The 24,499-nt window shown below is 44.3% G+C and overlaps 1 protein-coding gene across 2 annotated transcripts in view; it reads left to right on the top strand.

Annotated features, from left to right (window-relative positions):
- Positions 1-23,963, top strand: part of SYT12 (synaptotagmin 12) — a 69,866-nt gene extending 45,903 nt beyond the window's left edge. For both annotated transcript variants that reach the window (XM_075836989.1, XM_075836990.1), the window contains exons 6-8: positions 202-322; positions 18,570-18,703; positions 22,506-23,963. In XM_075836989.1, the coding sequence (XP_075693104.1) occupies positions 202-322; positions 18,570-18,703; positions 22,506-22,679 (429 nt within the window). In that variant the 3' untranslated portion in view covers positions 22,680-23,963. The remainder of the gene's footprint in view (positions 1-201; positions 323-18,569; positions 18,704-22,505) is intronic.
- Positions 23,964-24,499: the final 536 nt, after the last annotated feature.

Genomic DNA, 24,499 nt, shown 5'->3' with positions numbered 1-24,499 from the left:
GACCCCTATAGTTACTCCTGGTATCTACATGGGCTTCACAGTATTTCTTCTTTTGCTATGCAAGATCTTTGAGATTACTTAATCTAAAGTAAGAACATAGAAATTGGCCCTTTTCCTAAAGCTGGTTTTGCATCTGATTTATATTGCCAAACCGAAAATGATGTGAAAATTGATTATATAAACCACAATGTCGTCTTTTAGGCTGCAGATGCTGTAGGAGAAGTTCTACTGTCGCTTAGCTACCTTCCTACTGCTGAACGCCTTACGGTGGTGGTAGTTAAAGGAAAGAACTTACTGTGGACGGAAGGAAAGACCACAGCAGGTAAGCACATAGAAAATACTATATACGACCCAGTTATTTTGTTGTTCCCACTGGGAATCGAAATTAGGGCTTTCCAATAGGGAGAGAGGGGGAGGGATATTAGTCTAATTATAATATACCCCTTGAGAAAGCAAGTCGTGAAACATACGTTGGGGTCCCCGTAACAGCGTCCAGGTCTGGCAATGATTTGAATTCTGCACCGTGCCACGAAATGCTGTTTAAACTATTTATTATCTGGGGATTGACTGTATTTATGACTTTATATTTTTTCACCGATACATTTTATTATTCACCTTTTTATATACTGTATTTATTCCTTGACAAATTACTGCCTAGTACATCTACTACTCAAGGGCATCTGTTATTGTGTTGTACATTTCTTCATTAGAGATTTTAATAGATCAAACTATTAATTAAATAATTTGTAATTGGATAAGCTCCATGTTTCTAAGGCTTCGTTCACATCTGCGTCAAGGCTCCGTTCCGACGTTCCGTCTGAGCTTTCCGTCGGAACGGAGCCCTGACTGACACAAACTGAAACCATAGGTTTCCGTTTCCATCACCATTAATATGCCAGGAGCCCTGACTAACACAAACTGAAACCAAAGGTTCCCGTTTCCATCACCATTGATTTCAATGGTGACGGATCTGGTGCCAATGTTTTCAGTTTGTCTCCGTTGTGCAAGGGTTCCGTACAGTATTCATCCAGTCAAAATGATGGAATCCTTGCACAACGGAGACAAACTGAAACCATTGGCATCAGATCCGTCACCATTGAAATCAATGGTGATGGAAACGGAAACCTTTGGTTTCAGTTTGTGTCAGTCAGTGCTCCGTTCCGACGGAAAGCTCTGACGGAACGGAGCCCTGGCGCAGATGTGAATGAAGCCTAATAGGTGTTTATTGGTGATGAATATCGACATCCTCCAGGGATTTGAGTTCAAAGAATATTAAGGTCATTGATACTGGATGAATACAAACAAACCCTGTGTAGTCTGAGCCGGTTGTAATTTGTTACTCCCTTCTACTTGTCCTTGACCTACTGACTGTAGGTTAGCAAGAGAAGGGGGTCAGAGGGAGCAGCCCCCCCTGCGATAGCTGCCTCTGAAATTTTGCACTCCATTTCGACTTTTTCAAACTGGGTAGTCACCACCATTTGGGCTTTTGTAAAGTGACACTTTGAGCAACATTTTTAAAATTGTGTCCCCACTAATATGTTTTTTTCATATGACACCAACTAGTTTGTGTGTACTTTCCTGCACCTTTACATGTGTTTTTTATTATTGTATATTACAATGCTAATTTTTTTTTTTACAAAAATTGTACCCACTTTGGGTACTCAACATACCAGGGCCAACCATGGTTTTAGGTTTTCCACCATAAGCTTGTTTTTCAAGGTAAATTGCCCAGATGCCAGTACCTCGATCTAACATCAGTTAGTGCCCCTGCAGCTATTCGCTGAAGCTTCAGATCACTGAACATGGTGGGACATGATGACGTCACTGCCTGTAAAGGATCTGCCAGACACAGCTTCTATGTCGACGCCCGTGGTTAATCAGTCTGCATCTGCTCCTAGGTCTGCTAGAGTGACTCGATCTGCTACCACTCAGGCTGGTAGGCTGAGAAGTGGGAGAACCTATCACAGCCTGGCCAGACGGTTCTAGCTCCCGCCCTCAGTCTATGTATACCTTCATTTGCTTCTTGTCTTTGCCTGTGATTCTATCTTGTTTCCTGGCTCTGCTGTTCCAGCTATTACTATTGGCATCTGCTTCATTTTGACCCTGGCTTTACTGACTACGCTCCTGCTCTGCGTTTGGTACCTCATACACTCCTGGTTTGACTTGGCTCGTTCACTACTCTTGTTGCTCACGGTGTTGCCGTGGGCAACTGCCCCATTTCCCTTAGCTTCTGTGTACCTTTGTCTGTCGTGCATGTATTAAGCATAGGGACCGTCGCCCAGTTGTACGCCGTCGCATAGGACGGGTCGTGCAAGTAGACAGGGACTGAGTGGCGGGTAGATTAGGGCTCACCTGTCTGTCTCCCTACCCCGTCATTACATAATCACAGGCCCATATACCTTTTCTACCCTGGTTCCTACTACTATGGACCCCCTTGAGACCCTGGCTCAGCAAATGCAGGGTCTCTCCCTACAGGTCCAAGCCCTGGCTCAGAGGTGCGACCAGCGTGATGCTAACCAGCTAGTGCCCTCCACCTCACCTCTTGAACCCCATCTCAAGTTGCCTGACCGGTTTTTAGGGGACCAAAATACTTTTTTCTCCTTTCGGGAGAGTTGTAGACTCTATTTCCGTCTAAGGCCCCACTCCTCAGGTTCTGAGAGCCAGCGAGTGGGTATTATTGTCTCCCGGCTCCAGGACGGCCCCCAAGAATGGGCCTTCTCCTTGGCTCCTGGCACCCCTGAACTTTCCTCTGTTGACCTTTTTTTTTCCAATCTCGGGCTCATCTATGACGAGACTGACAAGACTGCCATTGCCGAGAGTCAGCTGGTGACCTTACGTCAGGGTAATAGACCCGTTGAAGAGTACTGTTCTGACTTTAGGAAGTGGTGTGTAGCTTCTCGCTGGAATGACCCTGCCTTAAGGCGCCAGTTTAGATTGGGTCTGTCGAACGCCCTGAAAAACCTGTTAGTTAGCTATCCATCTTCTGACTCTCTAGATCAGGTTATGGCTTTAGCGGTACGTCTTGACCGACGTCTCAGGGAACGACGACTTGAACGTTTTTGTGCCTTTTCCTCTGGCTCCCCCATGATGGCTCCCGAGGTTCCGTTACTTCGTTCTTCCACGGAAAACTCGGATGAACCAATGCAACTCGGGGCCTCCGTGTCTCCCCAACAACGTAGAGAGCTCTGCAGGAAGAATGGTCTCTGCTTCTACTGTGGGGATGACAAGCATCAAGTGAACGACTGTCCTAGGTGTAAGAATACTCGAGCCGGAAAACTTCTGCGCCTAAGTTACTATCGGGGAGGTCGCTTGGGCGCACAGGTATTTCCCGTAAATATGAAACCTAATAAGATCTTGCTTCTCTTTTGAGGGTAGGTCTGCCACCGGCAGTGCCTTTGTGGATTCAGGGACTTCTGCTAATATTATGTCTGTGGAATTTGCTATGTCTCTAGCTATGCCATTGATTAATTTGCCTAAACCTGTCCCGGTAGTGGGTATCGACTCCACCCCACTTGCTAATGGTTATTTTACGCAGCATACCCCTGTTTTTGAACTCCTTGTTGGCTCCATTCATTTGGAGCAGTGTTCTGTACTGGTGATGCAGGGATTATCGTCCGATTTGGTTTTAGGCCTTCCCTGGTTGCAGATGCATAATCCCACGTTTAACTGGAGTACTGGGGATCTTACTAAATGGGATAATGAATGCATGACGTCCTGTTTTTCTGTTAATTTTATTTCTCTCCCTGAGGAGGTGAACACTCTACCTGAGTTTATTCAGGACTTCGCTGATGTTTTTTCTAAAAAGTCCTCCAAAGTGTTACCTCCTCATAGAGAATACGATTGCGCTATCGATTTGGTACCAGGAGCTAAGCTCCCTAAGGGAAGAATATTTAATCTCTCTTATCCCGAACGTGAGGCCATGAGAGAATATATCCAGGAAAGCCTGGCCAAGGGTTACATTCGCCCCTCTACTTCTCCGGTAGGTGCTGGCTTCTTCTTCGTAGGGAAGAAGGATGGTGGTCTTAGGCCGTGCATCGATTACCGAAACTTGAATAAGGTCACTGTAAGGAACCAGTATCCCCTTCCTTTGATTCCTGATCTCTTCAATCAGGTTCAGGGGGCCCAATGGTTCTCTAAGTTTGATCTTCGGGGGGATTATAACCTTATCCGCATCAGAGAGGGGGATGAGTGGAAGACTGCGTTTAACACGCCCGAAGGTCATTTCGAATACCTCGTCATGCCCTTTGGGTTGTGTAATGCTCCCGCGGTCTTCCAGAATTTCATAAATGAGATTTTAAGAGACTACCTGGGGGTATTTCTTGTAGTGTACCTTGATGACATACTTGTGTTTTCCAAGGACTGGTCCTCCCACATTAAGCATGTCAGGAAGGTGCTCTGGGCCCTTCGGGAAAACAAACTCTTTGCTAAACCCGAAAAATATGTGTTTGGGGTGCAGGAGATACAATTTTTGGGTCAAATCCTCACTCCTAATGAATTCCGCATGGACCCTGCCAAGGTTCAGGCTGCGGCTGAATGGGTCCAACCTGCCTCCCTGAAGGCGTTACAGTGCTTCCTGGGGTTTGCTAATTATTACAGGAGATTTATTGCTAACTTCTCGGTCATCGCTAAGCCTCTTACGGATCTTACTCGCAAAGGTGCTGATCTCCTCCACTGGCCTACGGAGGCGGTCCAGGCATTTGAGATCCTTAAGAAGTGCTTTATCTCTGCCCCAGTGCTGATTCAGCCTAACCAAATGGAGCCATTCATCGTGGAGGTTGACGCCTCCGAGATGGGAGTGGGTGCTGTCTTGTGCCAGGGTACCAGGTCCCTCACCCATCTCCGTCCCTGTGCCTACTTCTCCAGGAAGTTCTCGCCCACTGAGAGTAACTATGACGGTTCTAGCTCCCGCCCTCAGTCTATGTATACCTTCATTTGCTTCTTGTCTTTGCCTGTGATTCTATCTTGTTTCCTGGCTCTGCTGTTGCAGCTATTACTATTGGCCTCTGCTTCATTTTGACCCTGGCTTTACTGACTACGCTCCTACTCTGCGTTTGGTATCTCGTACACTCCTGGTTTGACTCGGCTCGTTCACTACTCTTGTTGCTCACGGTGTTGCCATGGGCAACTGCCCGATTTCCCTTAGCTTCTGTGTACCCTTGTCTGTCGTGCACGTATTAAGCGTAGGGACCGTCGCCCAGTTGTACGCCGTCGCCTAGGACGGGTCGTGCAAGTAGGCATGGACTGAGTGGCGGGTAGATTAGGGCTCACCAGTCTGTCTCCCTACCCCGTCATTACACTGCCTCTATTTTAGGCCTTTCTAATAATTCTCCAGTGCCAGGGCAAGGCTCCAGCATTCTACTGTCTTTATTTGTTATCTGACCGCCAGCTTGTCTCATGACCACGTCTGTCAGCCAGCGCAATAAATACAAGGGGGGTTCATTTGGGTAAAAATTAAACGACTATTAGACAACACATCACTGCTGTCCAGTGCCAATTCTGTGGAACCTACTGGATCCAACACCTGGTTCTCACGCAGTTTATCTTTCTAGAAAGAACTATCATCACTTTAGGTTTGCTGTTCACATCCACGGCACTTTAGACCACACCCAAATTTTACGAAAAGGTGGTTGCCAAAGCTTGTATACATATGGTGTACATACAAGAAAAGCTCTGCAACTCTTTTTATATATGATTCTACAATACTTTTGATAAAGACTTACAACTCCAGCAAACTAGCCGGCAGGCAGTAAAATCACTTGGGTTATATTTGTATGTGGATGTCGTGTCTTGTTCTGAAATATTATGTGGCCATAAAAATAATGATCTCCTTGTGTTAAAGTATTGAAGAATAATGCTAGCCTAAAATCCTCATTGAAAGGTAATCTTGGGTATTCATCACCTTGCAGAAGACGTTGGGTCAGCAGATATTTCATAGTTTTGCTCCTGGCATATTAACACGCCACCTCTGTAATACCAATGAGCAGGAACGAGCTTTGTATTCATAAGAATTACAGCCGTGTCAGGGCGGTCATTTATCTTTATCTTACGTAAAGGAGAGAAAAAGCAAACATTTTCACAAATGTTAGGACCCCAGAATGAAAGCCGAGATATAATGGACATTAAAATCCTAAGAGAAATAGACTATGATTAGACTTGTAAGACATAATGTGTTTTATCTTACATTACAGACGTCACTATCTACTGCAGATTCTTGCAAAATCAGAGTATTTCCTTCTTATTTTCTTTGTCCTTTGAACATCTTATGTTTTTTCATTTACATCTAAGCCCTTCTTATTTTCCACTTTAGGACAATCATATTTGTGTATTAGCCTGTGCTCCCCAACAATATATACTTACCGGTCCCCGGCTTCTTAGTCAACACTGCCGCCCTCTTCCTCCTGCCTCTGGTGGCCGTCGACATTCTCCACTGGGTCCTAGCACGCGCTGACCCTTATATTCTCATAAGGTTGGAGCACCAAAGTCTAGTTCTCCCAGACAACCCGGTATAAAAGCTCCACCTGCCCTGGACTCCTTGCCAGAGCAATTTGATTCTCGTGTGTTCCAAGATTATGCCTGCTGTCTTGTATTTGAATTCCTGTGTACTGAACCGTAGCCTATTTTTGACTATTCGAGACTACTCTGGGGGTAGCAACCTGGGGTTCCCCTGCAGCGAAGTCCACATCTATGTACAGTGGTTAAAAGGGTGAAGACCAGGGGTTCCCTTAGACTCTGCTCCCCGGAGTAGCTCTAAGTCAAAACCCTTGGTGAAAAGTTGGGCCTCCTGCTGGCCCAGTTACAGCTCACTCCTTGGTCTCGGTGACAATTTGAAGACACTGAAGTCCTGTGGTCTCCAGAGCAGAATTGTGACCTGAGCAACCCCATTATTTATACCGCAAGAGTCCATATAGTATGGCCGGACATAGCCCACATAGTACCACCGTACATAGCCCCGAATACAATAAATAAAAATTACAATCAAAGATTCAGTATATAAAAATGCCAGTTTTAAATGGATTTATGTGCCAAGTGCTTCTTTGTAACTATGTGTAAGCATCGAGACCTCGCAGATTTTCCTTGTACAAGTGCATTCTGAAAATAGGTCCAATATGCAGAGTGCCTACATATAGTGCCACAGAAGTATGTGTAACGCCCATGGCCACGGACCATCGGGATTACTCACCCCCTCCCGATGGCTGCAGCCATGGATTCGTGAGCGCTGGTCCGCATCTCCTCAGGAGACGCCAACACTCACTTCCGCTTCGTTCTGCTGTGTCCCTTGAAGGGCCAGCGCGCGCACATGTAGAGAATCATTAATTAGCCCACAGTCACCCTGGACTATAAGAAGGCCCTGCCCCTTCATTCATTGCCTGTGCATTGTTGTGTCTACCAGTGTTAGTCCTTGCAAATGGTCCGTTAGTGTTTTCCAGTTCCCAGTGTTCCTGTACCTGCTACCTGTATCCCGTGCTACCTTGTTCCTGTGCCTTAGAGAGTTGTAGTCGTGTTGTGCCACTGATCACATCTGCTGTGTTACACCACGCCTAATGTCTGCTGCCAATGTCCCATCCAAGCCTAACCATCGCTACTGTCTGAGCTACCACAGTTACCCTTACTCAGACTGTAGACATTAACTTGGTACAATGTTTGGCCAGCTGCTATCCTGCTATGGTGGTACAGCCCAGTGGGTTCACATACCCACAGATCGTGACAGTATGCTGAACCTACAAGCATTAAACGCCCCCCTCCCATCCAGCTTTTGACTCATACCTAAATATAGATACTTAAAATCCATTTGACCAGCATGATAGTGATGTCACATGTTGTGACGCACATGATTCTGCATTGAGCGAGGAGGTTTGGCATGGGTTTGGGTGCTTTGGTGCCGATGCATGCACCAACATTTAGCATGGCTGGTGTTTTTTATATTATTATTGGCTCACAATCTGTTTTAAAACCTCCTTTGCCTAATGGGTCCAGTTTCCGATGAAGCAATGTAGCAAAACATGTTGGGTAGAGAAGATTCCATAACCTTATATTAGTTTTAGCGATTGACATTTTAGATACATAGTAAGACTGATTGTTTTACTTATATTGTGGTGTCTGTTCATCGATATGTAATGACTTTTACCCATTATGTATTTAGGGCCACTGTTCAGGGTTACCACTCGTCTATAAATTCCTGGAAAATCTGTAAAATATAGGGGAATTTTTTCCAGTTTCTGAAAAAAAAAAGCATGCTACCATGATATTTTTTTTCACATTTTTTTTACCTGGAGGATATGTGTTTGTGATTATTATAATTTTACAGTTCACAATAAATTCTGCTCATGTGATCATATAACTATTCTAAGCTCTAGACATGTATTACAGATTATCTTTATGATTTATTATGGTTTACTAATTTGTCCGTAAACAATGTTGGCTGTCCATTGGAAAAGTTGTCGAAAATCAGTTTGGCAACCATGGATTTTTGGAGGTCGTCCTTGTTCTTTGTGATAAGATTATTGATTATTAATAATAACAATATTAATATAGCATTGATGGACTGCTTTTTCTATTCGCAGAGCCGTAGCTGAGCTTTCCTTCACCTGGGGAATAGATTGACTTCATTGCCCTAGTCATGTATCTAAATATCCTGGCTACGGCAGAGTGGCTCATTGGTGCCACCCTGCGGCACATGCTCCACCAGCCCCTCTCTAGCTACATCCCTATCGTGTAGAGAGTTACAACTTGATGTGGATCAATTTTCTATATATTTAGGGGTCATAACACTAGACATGGCCCAATCTATTCACTGGTTTGTGTTTGTAAATGCTGCCTTAGATTTCCCTTTGTCAGTATTGTCTGACTTTGCAGTGTATTCTTATCTTGCCTTTTAGGTTTCTGACTGCAGGGGTGTCTTAGTTATATGTGATACACTTTAGTGTCCTGGTGACTAAAAAAAAGGAAGCGTAAGCCTGATATCGATTCACCAAATTCCAGTAAAAACCTTAACATTTTTGTTCTGAGGAACCCACAGGAGAAAACAAAGCTTTCAAATATATTAGGGTTATACGACCTCAGGGCATTTGCACTTTACTTCAAAAATGTTTAAAGTCAGAAATGGTTCCTTGAGATTCTAGCAAACTATAAAAATGTATTCATCAAAACATTAGCCACCTATATTCATTGTGTTATTTATAATTATGTGTATAGGAGCCTTCGGACTCCCCCTTAGCATTAGATGTCGGGGAAAAGAGGGATCTGGCATGTTGAATTTTATCATGCCTGATCCTTTGTTTCATTGGGAGATAAGCCACAGCTTGAGAGGTCTGACAGCAGCTTAATCCCATCCCCCCATTGAAATAAAAATGGCTGACCGTTATGTGATGTGTATGGCCAGCTTTACTAGAACTATATTTGTTCCTTATACCCCTGCCGTACAATTTTACAGAGAGCAAATAGGTTTCCTATTTATTTATATATAATGTATTGGTTAACATTTTCAAATACATTAGTTTGATACAAACAAATAAGAAATAGGGTTGGGCTGAGGTGCAATACCATACACGGCCCATTGACAAGAGTCGCGCTGTTTTCTGTTCTTGGAAAAGCCCTTTTAACTTGGATGAAAGGGAAAAATCTTTAAGGTTGGATGCTTAGTTTAAGCCAGGAATGCAGTCAATGGAACATTGGTTGGGAAACACTGGGTTAAATTATGAACGTAAACACAATAATGCATAATAACAATATAAACAGCATCTAAAAAAAATTGGGTAAATGTTAATATGTAAAATTAAATCTAATCTTTTAACTGAAAATGTAAATTGAACTAAAGTGCAAATACATGTTTAAAATACTTAAAGGGTTTGTCTGGTTTAGAAAACCCTTTTTGAAATACCCTTTAGAGAATTCAAAGTTGAAAGAGAGTGGTCATCTGTTTAGAAGCCAGACCAGAGAACAGTTCCAAAGAGTTCTGGAGGACCCAACAAGTCTGTGTTTGTCAGGAAAGGCAATTGATTGCAATGGGAATTGTGTAATGCTCAATATCCCCCTTTGGGCTGCAGGGGGATTGAACACTTGGTTCCAGGTTCCCTCACAAAGGACTAAGATTGAAATACAAAATTTCAACCTAACTGCACATAAGTCATAAAAATCCACAGTGAGGCAAAAAAAAAATCACAATCATAATTCTTTTACTTTTGTGATCCATGCCGTGTACAGACCGCATTCCTACCTCCGATATTTTCTTATCAATAAAATAATATGTAAAGGATCTGCCAGGCACAGCTTCTTTATCAACGCCCATAGGTAATCAGTCTGCACCTGCTTCTAGGTCTGTGAGACTGACTCCATCTTCCACCACTCAGGATGGCAGGCTTAGGAGTGGGAGAGCCTATCGCAGCCTGGCCAGACGGAGCTAGCTCCCGCCCTCTGTCTATTTATACCTGCCTTTCCTGTTCCTCCTTTGCTTGTGAATCTTCTCTGTTGGTTTCCTGGTCCTGCTGCAGCTTCTTGTACTATTTGTCCCTGCTTCGTATTGACCCTGGCTTGCTGACTACTCTCCTGCTCTGCGTTTGGTACCTCGTGCTCTCCTGGTTTGACTCGGCTTGTTCACTACTGACCTGCTCTGCGTTTGGCACCTCGTACTCTCCTGGTTTGACTCGGCTCGTTTACTACTCTTGTTGCTCACGGTGTTGCCGTGGGCAACTGCCCCGTTTCCCTTAGGTTCTGTGTTCCCTTGTCTGTTTGTCTGTCGTGCACTTATTGAGTGTAGGGACCGTCGCCCAGTTGTACCCCGTCGACTAGGGCCGGTCGTTGCAAGTAGGCAGGGACTGAGTGGCGGGTAGATTAGGACTCACTTGTCTGTTTCCCTACCCCCATCATTACATATTCACAAGCCTATATACCTAGTCTACCCTGGTCCCTGACACTACTATGGACCCCCTTGAGACCCTGGCTCAGCAAATGCAGGGTCTCTCCCTACAGGTCCAGGCCCTGGCTCAGAGGGTCAACCAGCCTGATGCTACCATGGTAGTGCCCCTCACCTCACCTCTTGAACCCCACCTCAAGTTGCCTGACCGGTTCTCAGGGGACCGGAAGACTTTTCTCTCCTTTCGGGAGAGTTGTAGGCTCTATTTTCGCTTAAAGCCCCACTCCTCAGGTTCTGAGATCCAGCGGGTGGGTATAATTATGTCCCGGCTCCTGGAGGGGCCCCAAGAATGGGCCTTCTCCTTGGCTCCTGACGCCCCTGAATTTTCCTCCGTTGATCTTTTCTTTTCTGCTCTCGGACTCATTTATGACGAGACTGACAAGACTGCCTTTGCCGAGAGTCAGCTGGTGACCTTACGTCGTCAGGGTAAGAGACCTGTTGAGGAGTATTGTTCTGACTTTAGGAAGTGGTGCGTAGCTTCTCGGTGGAATGACCCTGCCTTAAGGTGCCAGTTTAGGTTGGGCCTGTCGAACGCCCTGAAAGATCTGCTAGTTAGCTACCCCTCTTCTGACTCCCTAGACCAGGTTATGGCTTTAGCGGTACGACTTGACCGACGTCTCAGGGAACGACGACTTGAACGTCTTGGTGTTTTCTCCTCTAACTCCCCCATGATGCCTCCCGAGGTTCCGTTGCTTCGTTCTTCCACGGAAGACTCGGAGGTACCTATGCAACTCGGGGCCTCCGTGTCCCACCAACAACGTAGAGTTCCGCAGGAAGAATGGTCTCTGCTTCTACTGTGGGGATGACAAGCATCAAGTGAACAACTGTCCTGGGCGTAAGAATAAGCAGCCGGAGGAACTTCCGCGCCTAAGTTATCAAGGGGAGGTCACTTGGGCGCACAGGTATTTCCCGTAAATATGAAACGTAATAAAATCTTGCTTCCCTTTCAGGTCTCTTTTGGTGGTAAGTCTGCTACCGGCAGTGCCTTCGTGGATTCAGGGTCTTCTGCTAATATCATGTCTGTGGAATTTGCTATGTCTCTAGCTATGCCTTTGATTGATTTGCCTAAACCTGTCCCGGTAGTGGGTATCGACTCCACTCCTCTTGCTAATGGTTATTTTACACAGCATACCCGTTTTTGAACTCCTTGTTGGCTCCATGCATTTGGAGCAGTGCTCTGTACTGTTAATGCAGGGATTATCGTCCGATTTGGTTTTAGGCCTTCCCTGGTTGCAGTTGCATAATCCCACGTTTGACTGGAATACTGGGGATCTTACCAAATGGGGTAATGAATGCTTGACGTCATGTTTTTCTGTTAATTCTATTTCTCCCCCTGAGGAGGTGAACACGCTACCTGAGTTTGTTCAGGACTTCGCTGATGTTTTCTCTAAGGAGGCCTCCGAAGTGTTACCCCCTCATAGACAATACGATTGCGCTATCGATTTGGTACCAGGAGCTAAGCTCCCTAAGGGTAGGATATTTAATCTCTTTTGTCCCGAACGTGAAGCCATGAGAGAGTATATCCAGGAATGCCTGGCCAAGGGTTACATTCGCCCCTCTACTTCTCCGGTAGGTGCTGGCTTCTTCTTCGTTGGGAAGAAGGATGGTGGTCTTAGGCCATGCATTGACTACCGAAACTTGAATAAGGTCACTGTGAGGAACCAGTATCCCCTTCCTTTGATTCCTGATCTCTTTAATCAGGTTCAGGGGGCCCAATGGTTCTCTAAGTTTGATCTACAGGGGGCTTATAACCTTATCCGCATCAAAGAGGGGGATGAGTGGAAGACTGCGTTTAACACGCCCGAAGGTCATTTCGTATACCTCGTCATGCCCTTTGGGTTGTGTAATGCTCCCGCGGTCTTCCAGAATTTCATAAATGAGATTTTAAGAGACTACCTGGGGGTATTTCTTGTAGTGTACCTTGATGACATACTTGTGTTTTCCAAGGACTGGTCCTCCCACATTGAGAATGTCAGGAAGGTGCTCCAGGTCCTTCGAGAAAACAAACTGTTTGCGAAGACCGAAAAATGTGTGTTTGGGGTGCAGGAGATACCATTTTTGGGTCAAATCCTCACTCCTCATGAATTCAACATGGACCCCGCCAAGGTCCAGGCTGTGGCGGAATGGGTCCAACCTGCCTCCCTGAAGGCGTTACAGTGCTTCCTGGGATTCGCTAATTATTACAGGAGATTTATTGCTAACTTCTCGGTCATCGCTAAGCCTCTAACGGATCTCACTCGCAAAGGTGCTGATCTCCTCCACTGGCCTCCTGAGGCTGTCCAGGCTTTTGAGGTCCTTAAGAAGTGCTTTATCTCGGCCCGGTGCTGGTTCAGCCCAACCAAATGGAGCCGTTTATCGTGGAGGTTGACGCGTCCGAGGTGGGAGTGGGGGCTGTCTTGTCCCAGGGTACCAGGTCCCTCACCCATCTCCGTCCCTGTGCCTACTTCTCCAGGAAGTTTTCGCCCACTGAGTAGTAACTATGATATTGGCAACCGCGAACTCTTAGCCATTAAATGGGCATTTGAAGAGTGGCGCCACTTCCTGGAGGGGGCTAGGCACCAGGTAACGGTCCTTACCGACCACAAGAATCTGGTTTTCCTAGAATCTGCCCAGAGGCTAAACCCGAGACAAACTCGATGGGCGTTATTTTTTACCAGATTCAACTTTTTGGTTACCTATAGGGCTGGGTCTAAAAATATTAAGGCTGATGCACTGTCACGTAGCTTCATGGCCAGCCCTCCTTCGGAGGAAGATCCTGCTTGTATTTTGCCTCCAGGTATAATCATTTCCTCTATTGATTCTGATTTAGTCTCTGAAATTGCGGCTGATCAAGGTTCAGCTCCCGGGAACCTTCCTGAGAACAAGCTGTTTGTTCCCCTGCAATTCCGGCTAAGGGTACTTAGGGAAAATCATGACTCCGCACTATCTGGTCATCCAGGCATCCTGGGTACCAAGCACCTCATTGCCAGAAACTATTGGTGGCCTGGGTTGCCTAAAGACGTTAAGGCCTACGTCGCCGCTTGTGAAGTTTGTGCTAGGTCCAAGACTCCCAGGTCCCGACCAGCGGGCTTACTACGTTCTTTGCCCATTCCCCAGAGACCTTGGACCCATATCTCCATGGATTTTATCACCGATTTGCCTCCATCTCAAGGCAAGTCGGTGGTGTGGGTTGTAGTAGACCGCTTCAGTAAGATGTGTCACTTTGTGCCCCTCAAGAAACTACCCAATGCTAAGACGTTAGCTACCTTGTTTGTCAAACACATCCTGCGTCTCCATGGGGTCCCTGTCAATATTGTTTCTGACAGAGGGGTACAATTTGTTTCATTGTTTTGGAGAGCCTTCTGTAAAAAGTTGGAGATTGATCTGTCCTTCTCCTCTGCCTTCCATCCTGAAACTAATGGCCAGACTGAGAGGACTAATCAGTCTCTAGAACAATATTTAAGGTGTTTTATCTCTGACTGTCAATATGATTGGGTCTCATTCATTCCCCTCGCCGAATTTTCCCTTAATAACCGGGTCAGTAACTCGTCAGGGGTCTCCCCCTTTTTCTGTAATTTTGGGTTTAATCCGCGGTTTTCCTCCGTTTCACCTGGTAGTTCCAACAATCCCGAGGTAGAAGTCGTTCATCGGGAACTGTGCACAGTCTGGGCCCAGGTTCAGAAGAACCTAGAGGCATCCCAGAGCATACAAAAAACTCAGGCAGATAGAAGACGTTCTGCTAACCCCTTGTTTATGGTCGGGGATCTGGTGTGGCTATCGTCAAAAAATTTGCGCCTGAAAGTCCCGTCCAAGAAGTTTGCTCCCGGGTTTATAGGGCCGTACAAGGTCATTGAAGTCCTCAATCCTGTCTCCTTCCGACTGGAGTTGCCCCCAACTTTTCGAGTACACGACGTGTTTCATGCCTCCCTCCTTAAACGCTGCTCCCCGTCCTTGGCTCCCTCGAGGAAACCTCCAGTCCCTGTTCTCACCCCTGAGGGGGTAGAATTCGAGGTGGCCAAGATTGTGGACAGCAGGATGGTCCAAGGCTCCCTCCAGTACCTGGTCCATTGGAGAGGATACGGGCCTGAGGAGAGGACGTGGGTACCCGCCCGGGATGTTCACGCTGGGATATTGGTCAGGAGATTCCACCTTCGTTTCCCCAATAAACCAGGTCCACTTAGAAAGGGTCCAGTGGCCCCTCATAAAAGGGGGGGGTACTGTAAAGGATCTGCCAGGCACAGCTTCTTTATCAACGCCCATAGGTAATCATCTGCACCTGCTTCTAGGTCTGCGAGACTGACTCCATCTTCCACCACTCAGGATGGCAGGCTTAGGAGTGGGAGAGCCTATCGCAGCCTGGCCAGACGGAGCTAGCTCCCGCCCTCTGTCTATTTATACCTGCCTTTCCTGTTCCTCTGTTGGTTTCCTGGCCCTGCTGCAGCTTCTTGTACTATTTGTCCCTGCTTCGTATTGACCCTGGCTTGCTGACTACTCTCCTGCTCTGCGTTTGGTACCTCATGCTCTCCTGTTTTGACTCGGTTCGTTTACTACTCTTGTTGTTCACGGTGTTGCCGTGGGCAACTGCCTCGTTTCCCTTAGGTTCTGTGTTCCCTTGTCTGTTTGTCTGTCGTGCACTTATTGAGTGTAGAGACCGTCGCCAAGTTGTACCCCGTCGACTAGGGCGGGTCGTTGCAAGTAGGCAAGGAACGGGGTGGCGGGTAGATTAGGGCTCACTTGTCTGTTTCCCTACCCTATCATTACATAATACATGTTTCATGTTAACCACTCAGGAATTGCTGAGTTGCTGCCATTTTTGTGCCAGACCACTCCTTCTCCTACAGTCATATATGCCAGACCACTCCTTCTACTACAGTCATATATGAAAGATCCCTCCTTCTACTACAGTCATCTGTGTGCCAGTCCACTCCTTCTACTACAATCATATGTGCCAGACCACTCCTTCTACTAGTCATATGTGCCTGACCATTGCTTCTCCTACAATCACATGTGCCAGTCCATTCCTTCTACTACAGTCTTATGTACCAGACCACTCCTTCTACTACAGTCATATGTGCCAGACCACTCCTTCTACTACAATCCTATGTGCCAGACCACTCCTTCTACTACAATCATATGTGCCAGACCATTCCTTCTACTACAGTCATATGTGCCAAACCTCTCCTTCTACTACAATCATTTGTGCCAAACCACTCCTTCTACTACAATCATATGTGCCAGACCACTCCTTCTACTACAGTCATATGTGCCAGTCCATTTCTTGTACTACAATCATATGTGCCAGACCATTCCTTCTACTACAATCATATGTGCCAGTCTATTCCTTTTACTACAGTCATATGTGCCAGACCACTCCTTCTACTACAATCATATGTGCCAGACCACTCCTTCTACTACAGTCATGTGCCAGACCACTCCTTCTACTACAATCATGTGCCAGACCATTCCTTCTACTACAGTCATGTGCCAGACCACTCCTTCTACTACAGTCATGTGCCAGACCACTCCTTCTACTACAGTCATGTGCCAGACCATTCCTTCTACTACAATCATATGTGCCAGACCACTCCTTCTACTAGTCATATGTGCCAGACCATTCCTTCTACTACATTCGTGTGCCAGTCCAATCCTTTTACTGCAGTCATACGTGCCAGTTCATTCCTTCTACTAGTCATATGTGCCAGTCCATTCCTTCTACTAGCCATATGTGCCAGTCCACTCCTTCTACTACAGTCATATGTGCCAGTCCATTGCTTCTACTACAGTCATATGTGCCAGTCCATTCCTTCTACTACAGTCATATGTGCCACACCAATCCTTCTACTGCAGTCATATGTGCCTGTCCATTCCTTCTACTACAGTCATATGTGCCAGTCCACTCCTTCTACTAGTCATACGTGCCAATCCACTCCTTCTACCACAGTCATATGTGCCAGCCCAATCCTTCTACTGCAGTCATATGTGCCAGCCCAATCCTTCTACTGCAGTCATATGTGCCAGACCATTCCTTCTACTACAGTCGTATGTGCCAGCATAATCCTTCTACTACAGTCATATGTGCCAGACCATTCCTTTTACTACAGTTGTATGTGCCAGCCTAATCCTTCTAGACCAATCCCTCTGCTGTAGTCATTGTGCCAGTTCATTCCTTCTACTAGTCATATGTGCCAGCACACTCCTTCTACTACAGTAATGTGTACCAGACCATTCCTTCTACTACAGTCATATATGCCAGACCACTCCGTCTACTACAGTCATGTGACAGTCCATTTATTCTACTACAATCATATGTGCCAGTCCACTCCTTCTACTACAGTCATATGTGCCGGACCAATCCTTCTACTGCAGTCATATGTGCCAGACCATTCCTTCTACTACAGTCGTATGTGCCAGTCCACTCCTTCTACTACAGTCATATGTGACAGTCCATTTATTCTACTACAATCATATGTGCCAGTAAATTCCTTCTACTATAGTCATATGTGCCAGTCCATTTATTCTACTACAATCATATGTGCCAGTCAATTCCTTCTACTACAGTCATATGTGCCAGTCCATTCCTTCTACTGCAGTCATATTCCTTCTACTAGTCATATGTGCCAGACCACCTCGTCTACTACAGTCATATGTGACAGTCCATTTATTCTACTACAGTCATATGTGCCAGTCCATTCCTTCTACTACAATTATATGTGCCAGACCACTCCTTCTACTACAATCATATGTGCCAGTCCATTCCTTCTACTACAGTCATATGTGCCAGTCCATTCCTTCTACTACAATCATATGTGTCAGACCACTCCTTACTCCCCAATCTTATGTTCCATTCAATGCCTTCCTCAGTTTTACTACACCATCCAATGTCTTCCCCATTTTTTCATGTCCCAGATGATTCCTTCCTCAGTTCCTCAATGAGCAAGGTCACTTTTATCCAGCTCTTTTATGTACTAAACTACTCCTTCCTCTGCTTCCTACCAGACCCCGCCTCCTCATTCTTCTTTGTGTCAGACCACTCCTCCTGCTCCCCTTTTTGCTAGGGTACTAATTTCCAAACTCTAGTGTACTAGTTATGAATGAAGAACAACTCCTGTCATTCTGCCTTAATAGAACATATGGTCATCATAGAGGGTAATCCCTCACTCGGGACCCCCCCCCCCCTTTATGTACCAGAATGGAAAGACGCTCTGTAAAAGAGGCCCTTAATCAATTACATGGATGGCCATTCATTTCAATGAGCGCTCTGTATTGCTACATTTTCCCTGCAACAGCTCCTGTAGAAAAAAATGTATAGACAGACGCGGCTTCCCCAGGCGATAACAGCCGAGGGGTAGAGAAGGTTGTAGTTTTATTTTTCTAGCAGTTTTTGTGAGACAACCCCTTTAAGTCTTTTCTGTCACCACATTTTCAGTACCATTTGTTCTTTGCAAAAGGTAAACTGAAATGATAGATTTACATAACCAACAATTCTAAAGAAGGATATATTTCCACAAACAGATTCTAGCAAATGTCTTACTTGTCCATATGCAAAAATTCAATCAGTAACTGTTGATTCATGTCATGATTGTATCGGTTTCTTGTAGCTTCACATATTTAACTATACACTACTAATGGTACATTAGGAAAGCCCATTGTTTACACTTATCCTGTGTCATTGATTTCATAGACCCATTTGTAAAGGTCTACCTGCTACAAGATGGCAGAAAAATCAGCAAGAAAAAGACGGCCGTCAAACGAGACGATAGAAATCCGGTATTTAATGAAGCCATGATATTCTCCGTACCCGCCATAGTCCTGCAGGTGAGTCATGGCATTTGTGCCTAAATGGATTCAGGTCGAATGTAATCTGTGAAAAGCCAGGGACATGTAATAACAGACGTGGCTACGAATACATTTCCTGAATTTTCAGATGGAAATTCTGCTCCTATCTAAATTTTTAATCAAACAGATATTAAACTTTGTCCACAAATATAATTGTCTATAATCGTTTAGGCCAGGATTACACTCGCAGTTTTGATGCAGTTTTTTTAAACCAAAGCCAGAAGTGAATCCAAAAGGAAGGAAAGCTGTAAAGAATAGACTGATGCATTCCCTTTCTTTTGTCTCGACTCCCGTGCCTGGCTCAAAAAACGGAGCCAAAATTATTTTAAAAACTGCATCAAAACTGCATCAAAACTGCGTGTGTGATCCTGACCGGTGTGTGATCTACTGCCATCTGCCCCTCGGTTTATGACTTTATGTCTAAAATAACTTCTTCATGCAAAACATCCGTCAGTATTAGTCAACCTTGCAACCATCACAAAAGGTTGACTGCGATTTTACTATGTCTCGCAGAGGGACAAAGGTTGGTAACGCTAGTTTATTTTGTAAAAGGGCATCTGCTAATAAAATGTAAAAACTCACTAGGAAATATGAGGCAAAATTGACTGCAAAAGGGGCAGGTTTTATGCTAAGAAGAATGTTTTTGGATGTTTTGGGGCTTTCTTGGGCAGAAATAGGGTGAGGCTTAATAAGTATGTAAGTCCCTCGAGTGCTCTTCTTTTGTCATGTTGCTGAAGATTCTATGATCTGTTTCTTAGTTATTTATGTATTTTCTCCGGCTGTCTTCAAAAAGTGACACTTGAAATCGGCCACAATGACGTACTCCATGGGCTACCACGCTGCTCCAAACCCCTGAATGGCAAATCTGCCAAGTTATGAAATTATTCGGCAATTGGGGATGTATCATTGCACAACTGAGCAGATTTGCCATTCAACAGTCTTGGAAAGGTGAGCGATAAACCCTGTGGAGTTTTCATTGCGGCAATATCCATTGTCATCCAGATTACCCTGAGACAGATATATCTAAGAAACTGCTGAAATTTTTAGGTAGAAATTTCTCTTATTCCTTCTTTCATCTGGTGCCAGACTACAGATTGTTTTCTGATTAAGTGTTACTAGTAGAAGAAAGACATTTATAGAGCATTGAAAAATGACCTTGTGCACAAGGCTGCAGAATTCTATCTGATAACCCATTCTCTTCTATACAAATATCACACAGAACTTTGTTAAAGGGGTTTTGCAGAATTATAAAAACATGGCTGCTTTCTTCCAGAAGCAGCGCCACTCCTGTCTATGGGTTATGTCTGGTATTGCAGCTTAGCTCTATTGAAGTGAATGGAGCTAAGCTGCAATACCACACACAACCTATGGACACGTGTGGCACCGTTTTTGGAAGAAAGCAGCCATGTTTTTCTAATCCTGGACTCCATTTAATTATGTACATAGTTCGACCATGCTTGCAGGGGTGTAACTATAAGGCATGCAGACGTTATGGTCGCACCCAGGCCATGGAGCCTGAGGTGGCCCATAAGGTCTTTCTGCCCTATATAAGGAGACCAGTACGATGAATGAAATGTGATAGTTGGATTCCCATAAATTTCCGATACCTTTCCCACAAATGGCAATAAATATCCCCATAACTGCGAGTTAGTGACCCCATAAGTGTCAGCTGCAGTTCCCCTTTAGATTTTAGTGGTACAGTCCAGTCAAAAAAAGACAAATTAATGCAGCACTCTCTAGTATATGATGGTTTAGAGCCCAAGAAAACTGGTAATTCAGAATCCCTATCTGCTACCATAGACCCGCATGGCAAGCTAAGCACTCTAATGTGCCGCTGTATTCTAAATCTCTTAGGCACCAAATTCTATCTTAGAGGCAATGTAATACAGCATACATTTCATCTTGACCCAATTTTTCCTCACAGAATCGGTTATAAAAAAACAAAAAAACACAATTGTTCCTCAGTCTATGGGCGCCGTATTCGGCTGTGTGCATGAGTCCTATGACTGAGGGTGATTGCATGCAGATTTTGCATTAATGCCTGAATATTGAGGATATTGGAATATATCCATGGACATTTATGATTGGTTAAGGGGTCTCGCCCCTTGAACCCCATTCATTGGGAGTACAAGGTCAACATGGCCCCTTTGTGTCAAGCAAAATGGCCAACAGCCGCCGGGAAAGGAACGAGTAGAAAAATAAAATAGGTTATGCATGCACGCTGCTCTTTCCATAAAAGTCTGAGAATTATGGTAGTTCTCCCGATAGTTTCTAAACAGCTTTTATTTTCCAGAATGTTTTCTCTTTTTGCCTCAAATCTGTTCTTCGCACCTTAGTTATGACATCTAACTATGAAGATGATACAGCCTGAGATAAATTCTAAATTTAGCGTTGATCTGTTATGAGAATACAGCCTATTATAGGGAAAGGTTTGATGAGTTATTATACCAAACGACACAATATTGTACCATTTTGTTAATGGCCACTAAGAAAGAATACAGTTATGAGCCTGCTGTCTTTAAGCCGGATGCCGTCCCGGCCCCCTCATTGATGGTTGAGGGTCACGGCATGTACAGGCAGATGCAGCGGCCAATCATTAGTAAAGGAGGTGGGGTGAGTGCCAGGCTGAAAACAGTGGCTCATAACTAGGAGTCCACTGTATTCTTTCTTAGCGGTTATTTTACGAAAAACACAACATATTTTTGTGTTGTCTGGTAAAATAGCCCAGCAGACCTGTCAACTATAGAGGGCATTACATAGCCTGAATCTGGCCATCCATAAACTTTAGATATTAGTTGATGCGTCATGCAAATATTCACATACCTTGTGCCTGTTAGATGAACCCCCAATGTTTGCAGGATCAGATAGGTTCGATTGTAACTCATCCGATTAATTTTTTCCCACGATATATAAGCAGATAAGTACAAGAGGTGTCTGGCAGCCACTTTCCTCCCCTTTCCTACTGAAATAAATGTGTACACATATCAGCTGAACGAGTGTGTGGCCAAAAATAATCTTAAAAGGGTTGTCCCAGATGAACAATACACCCAATTCTGGAATTTGTATGTAATCCAGGGGGCTTTCCATTCAGAAACCCCCATCTTATGAGTCCTCTGCTCTGAATTCTCTATGAGTATACTGCTCGCAACTACCTCTATCACTACCTAACTTGGAACTCCCCCTCTATAAGTCCTTTGTTCAGGCCCCGCCTCTATTAGCCAGAGCGGTGGGGGCTGAAAAGGAAGCACTTCCTGGTTCTGAGTATCATATGATCCCTCTCAGCCAATGAGCAGCTCTGAGAAGCGTCATTGCATAGATACAAACTGATAGTGAATTTTCTCTTTCCATCAGCTAAATGCCTTTTTTTTTCAATAATGATCAGATTCTAAATTCATGAACCACAGTAGTTATTTTTAATTACATTTGTAACTATTCTTTCCGTTTGGTCTATACAGCTCCTATTCAGATCTGTGTCTCTCCACGGTTACAGACACTACAAACAAATCCCATGTAGTCTAGTAGCCTTGTGCTACTCCATCCCACTTCTACTGTCTGTAGGTCTGAAGATGGAACAGAGGGAGGGGAGTAACACATGGCTGCAGGATCAGACAACACAATATTTGCTTGTAGTCTGTAACCATAGAGACACATAGGTCTGCATAGGAGTTGTATATAGGAGATGCATTGAAGCAATTAATAATTGGCTGCAAAGGCGTACATACCCTTTAAGCTTGCTATACGCATGCTCAAGATAAGACCTGATGCTTTGTTTTTATTTTAGGACCTATCTTTGAGGATTACAGTGGCAGAATGTGGTGATGATGGAAAAGCGGAGAATGTTGGACATGTGATCATTGGTCCATCAGTTAGTGGGATGGGCATGACTCACTGGAATCAAATGTTAGCTACACTTAGAAAACCTGTGTCTATGTGGCATCAGCTACGGAGAAATTGAGAAGCTTGGGCACCCTGATTTGTCACTAAGTGCAAATGAACACAAGACTGGAGAGCGTTCGCTCAAGATGTACACTGGTAAACATATCAATATACAGAACCTTTTGTGTAGATATCGTGCATGGGACCTCCAAATTCCTAGGTCTCTCTTACTATTTTAAGCAGTATGTTAAATGCCAACTGCTGCCTTCACGATTTGTTTTGTCTATTTTTTTCCAAGACAAAGTGTGTATAGCAAAAAAAAAATATTATTGCTTTTAAGCATTATTGCCTACCGTGGTACGCTTTGCTGCACAAGTTATAATAATGATAGTTATTAAATGCAGATATCTTATGGACGGAGAGTTATAATATTACAGTAACTACAACACTTAAGGGTGAGCTTACCACCAATGGGATAGTAAATACCCTTGACTGAAGCCATAAACACATGTAATGACCTTAATTAAGTACTTACTATTACTATGATATATAGACATTTGAAGAAATGCATTCTTGAAATCCATGTTAAGTTAAATTCTCTTATAGTTTTTAATACCGCCCACATGGAAGTTAATTAGTGTAGTCCTCCAGTGACCAAACTCACCACCCGATGTTGGCACTGAGCAAATACATTTTATAACTCTTACATGTTTAATCTGGAGGGTTGGTATTGTGGGTTTCATATATTTAGAGTGGAATTCCTAATGCTTTCTCATACGCCATAAAGATGTAATAAATACATGACATGAGTCTACCCATGAACACCGTATAGTGTGCAAAGCTTTTTTAGGTACAAAGTTTAAAATTCCCTGAATGAACAGTTAAAGAGGACCAGTCATCCCTCTTGACGTGTCTGTTTTAGTATATAACTATATTCCCCATAAAATAACAATTCTGGAGCATCTTTCCTTAGATCTCTACGTTGTGCCATTTCTCTGTTATTCCTCCTAGAAATTTATGAGTAAATTGACAACTGGGTGTTGCCAGTTAGGGGTGTGTCCCTACACAGACTGACATTGTCCAATCAGTGCTGACAGAGTGAGACTGTGTAGGGACACACCCATTTGACCACAGTAATGGTAACACCCAGTTGTCAATTTATTCATACATTTCTAGGAAGAATAACAGAGGAATGGAACGTAGAGTTCTAAAAAAAATATGTTCCAGAATTGTTATTTCATAAGGAATACAAGTATTTATAAAAATAGGCATGTCAGGAGAAGTGACAGGTCCTCTTTAAATCCTGAAAGTCTGGCTGCCTTGAGGTGCCACCAGGGGAAGCTTAGGAGACGACTGCATACGGTTTTATGTGTGAAGTAAGTTCTCCCTAGCAGCAGCTGCAGACAGACAGAATTTTATTGTATAACTCTATGCCTATGCAGGGGACTTGGAGCTCAGTATTAGGCCTCGTTCACATGAATTCCTTTTTTTTAGCGTTAACAACAGTAGAGTCGACTGCGCTATTGTATGCACCCATCACTAGGAGGCACTTAGTAGGTTACTGCAGAAAATGTATACACTTGGGAAGTTTTACTATTGAAAATATGACAGAATTTCTGCTGAAATTGTATATGCTGTGCCACATCCATTTACTGTTGTAGACACTCTTTTCAACATGCTCGACAAGGAGGTGTGGCTTAGCCGGAAGGGGCATGGTCTAATGGAAAGTGGGCATGGTTGAAGATGCACCAAAAAAGAAGCCATAATTTTGGTGCAAAAAATGAATAAGAACTAAGCCAAGTTATAGGTGGTATATGGAAGAGAAAAGTGTCTAGCAACATGCGCCAAATTTTTCATACAGCATGCGCACCTTTGACCAATTTGGCGCATTTTCTGACT

The sequence above is a fragment of the Rhinoderma darwinii genome, chromosome 9 (assembly GCF_050947455.1).
Source record: "Rhinoderma darwinii isolate aRhiDar2 chromosome 9, aRhiDar2.hap1, whole genome shotgun sequence".
NCBI lineage: Eukaryota > Metazoa > Chordata > Amphibia > Anura > Rhinodermatidae > Rhinoderma > Rhinoderma darwinii.
The sequence above is the reverse complement of the archived record's forward strand: the minus strand, read 5'-3'. Positions and strand labels throughout refer to the sequence as shown.